This window comes from Vombatus ursinus, unplaced genomic scaffold, assembly GCF_900497805.2.
Source record: "Vombatus ursinus unplaced genomic scaffold, bare-nosed wombat genome assembly UNPS02014173.1, whole genome shotgun sequence".
Classification (NCBI taxonomy): Eukaryota; Metazoa; Chordata; class Mammalia; order Diprotodontia; family Vombatidae; genus Vombatus; species Vombatus ursinus.
The window spans coordinates 1,808,705-1,812,259 of NW_020953951.1; the positions used below are offsets into that span (position 1 = coordinate 1,808,705).

A 3,555-nucleotide genomic window follows, 5' to 3' on the forward strand; every position below is an offset into this window, starting at 1 on the left:
ACACAACTAGGAAATATCATGTGTCTGAGGCCGGATTTGAACTCAGGTCCTCCTGATTCCAGGGCCGGTGCTCTATCCACTGCGCCACCTAGCTGCCCCGAATTAATGAAGTCTTTCCAACATTCCTCAAGTTTTTCATCATATACTCATTAGGTTGATAAAAGTTTTCCCCCAAAATGAAAGGATTAAGAGGTAACATATTCATCACAATTACAAAGTTATCCACATTCATTAAATTCACGAGGTTTCTCTACTATGATATTTCTGAAGTTTACCAAGTCTTGAACTCCAACTGAAGGCTTTCTCACACTTATTACATTTATAAGGTTTTTCTCCAGTATGAATTCTCTGATGTACAATAAGGCATGAGCTCCACCTGAAGGCTTTCCCACACTCATTACATTCATGCAATTTCTTTCCAGTGTGAGATATAAAATGTTTTATAAGGTTTACACTCTCTAAGGCAGTCTCATATTCATTACATTGATAAGATTTCTCCCCAGTATGAGTTCTCTGGTGTTCAATAAGGTATGAGCTTCTGTTAAAGGCTTTCTCACATTCATTACATGCATAGGGCTTAACTCCAGCATGAATTATCTGATATTGGAAAAGGGTTGAACTTTGACTAAAGGCTTTACCACACTCATCACATTTATAGGGTCTCTCTCCAGTGTGAATTCTTTGGTGTATTATAAGTTGTGTGCTCATACTAAAAGTTTTTCCACATTCATGACATCCATACGGTTTCTCTCCAGTATGAATTCTCTGATGATGAATAAGGCTTGAACTCTGCGTGAAGGCTTTCCCACGTTTATCACATTTATAAGGTTTCTCTCCAGTATGGATTCTCCGATGTTGAATAAGGTGTCAGCTCTGAATGAAACCTTTTCCACACTCATCACATTTAAATGGCTTCTCCCCGTGTGAGTTCTTTGATGGAGAATAAGGTGTGAGTTGCAACTGAAGGCTTTCAAACATTTGTTACATTGAAAAGGTTTCTCTCCAGTGTGAATTAACTGATGTTGTATAAGACCTGAGCTCCACTTGAAAGTTTTCCCACATTCGTTACATTCATGCATTTTTACTACAGTATGATTTCTTTGAGGCTTCTTAAAGTGTGGACTATAAAAAATATCCTTAGATTCATTACACTGCTGTGATTTAATATAAATATGAGTTTTTTGATATTGAACAAGGGTTGAACTTTGGCTGAAGGCTTTCCCACAAAGATGACACTTATAGGGTCTCTCTCTGGTGTGAACTCTCTGGTGTCAAATAAGCTGTGAGTTTTGACTAAAAGCTTTTCCATATTCATGACATCCACAGGGTTTCTCTCCTGTATGAATTATCTGATGGTGAATAAGGCTTGAGCTCTGAGTGAAGGGTTTTCCACATTCATCACACCCATAGGGTTTCTCTCCAGTGTAAGTTCTTCGATGTTCAAGAAGTTGTGAACTCAAACGGAAGGATTTTCCACGTTCATTACATTTAAACGGTTTCTCTCTAGTATGAATTCTTTGATGTCAACTGAGTTTTGAGGTCAGAATAAAAGCTTTACCACATTTAGCGCAACCATAGGTTTTCTTTTCAATATGATTTCCTTGGTCTCCCTTAAAGTATGAACTCTGGTTGAAATTTTTCCCACATTCATTACATTTAGGGGGATTCTCTCCAGTATTAACTATTTGACTAAAACCAATGACTGAATTGTGTATGTAGCTTTTGCCACAGATTTCACATTTATACGTTCCTTCTCTTGTAGTATTTCTTTGACCAGTAGCAAGGTCTGAGTTTAGTGAAAAGTTTTTCCTTAATTCACTTAATTCTTCAGAGCATTTTCCTATTGAAGTTTTCTTAAGAGTCACCGTGACTTCAATGAAAGCTCTCTGCTGAATAAGGAACTGTCTCAAAATTTCCTCTGTGGTATTTCCTTGATGACTTTCTAATCTCTCAGGTTCACATGCTTTTCCAAAACCGGGTACAGGAGGAATAGCCTTTAGGCATATTTCTAATATTCCATGTGGTTCTACTTCTAAAATTTCTTCTTTCTCATTTGACTGTTCATTTTTAGTCCAGATCTTAGAATCTGAAACAATAAACAGAAAATACAAACGTTACCTGTTACTTCTGTTGGAAGAAAACAAAAGAACTATGCTAAGTTACAAAAGAATTATCAATGAAATTGATGTCTGTGAGGTAGAGGTAGCTTTAACAGTTACAGAATAAACTTCTGATACTGGGAGAGAAGAGAAAGTGGAAGAGTAGGTAAGCAGGAAATCACATACTGGGAGGGGTGGCCCACAAAAAGAGCCAGATGAGAAAGGTGAAAAGTCTGATCAGGGACACAGAGCAAAGATGCTAGGGTTAAGCAAAAATTTCATTGGAAATGAGTTACATGACCCAAATCATGTTTAGTCATGGGTCCTCTTCTCTCTTTACACCCTCTCTAAGTGATTTCATTACTTTCCATGGGTTCATTTATCATCTCTATGCAGATAACTTCAATGCCTATATATCTGCCCTAATCTCCTTCCTGAGCTCCTGTCTCCCATCGCGTTAGATATCTCCAACTATATTATTTAGAGGCATTTCGAACTCAACATGCCCAAAATGAAATTTATTATCTTCCCCCACTAAACTCATTTATTCTCCAAACTTTCCTGTTTTTGTTTAGAGTACCACCATCCTCCAAGTTACCCAATTTCACAGCCTCAGCAAGAAGATGACATTCTTCCTCTGCTAAGAAATCTTTAATAGCTCCCTGTTACTTACCAAGTAAAATTCAACCTCCCGTGCCTGGAATTCAAGTCCCTCAAGAGTCAAATTCCTGACTCTTTCCTTTCCCTCATCTCCCACATTCAAATGGCTACAAGTGTTGTCAATTCTTCTTCCACAACAGCTCTCAAATCCAGCCCCTTCTCTTCATTCACAGGACCACTACCCAGGTCACAACCTTCTCATATCTTGTCCAGACGATTACAAAAGCCTCCAATTGGACTCCCAGCTTTCAGTTTCTCCCCTTTCTAGTACATATTTTACAAAAGCTGTCAAAATAACATTCCTAAAGCACACTGTCCAACCATGTCAACACCCTGTTGAATATTTAGTGGCTCTCTATCACCTGTAAAACTAAACAAAAACTTTTCTGGCATTTAAAGCCTATCACAAGCCATGTTCAGCCCACCTTTTTAGGTTTATTTCACATTCTTCTTCTTTTTCATGTATTATATGTTCCAGGCAAAGTGCTCTACATCCTGGTTCCCTGAACTGATTCAATTTCCTCACTCTATATTTCTGCACATGTTGTCCTGTATGCCAAGAATGCACTCACTTCTCATCCCTACCTCATAGAATCCTTAGGTTCCTTCAAGGCTCAAATCATAGGCCACTTACTTTAGGGAATAACTCCTGATTTCCCTAGTTGATAGCACTCTCTTCTTCCTTAGATAATTACATCTATGCTTCCATTAACATGTCGTACCACCAAAGTGATACATGTTAATATAAGCAATGTAATTGAGTAGGTATTTATTAATCATCCACTATTTCCATGAT

The 3,555-nt window shown here is 37.9% G+C and overlaps 1 protein-coding gene across 1 annotated transcript in view; it reads right to left on the reverse strand.

Annotated features, from left to right (window-relative positions):
• Window positions 1-237: 237 nt before the first annotated feature.
• LOC114041433 (zinc finger protein 7-like) overlaps window positions 238-3,555 on the reverse strand; it is a 6,778-nt gene continuing 3,460 nt past the window's right edge. The window contains 2 exon segments of the mRNA XM_027859886.1: window positions 238-923; window positions 926-2,086. Coding sequence (XP_027715687.1) covers window positions 238-923; window positions 926-2,086 — 1,847 coding nt within the window.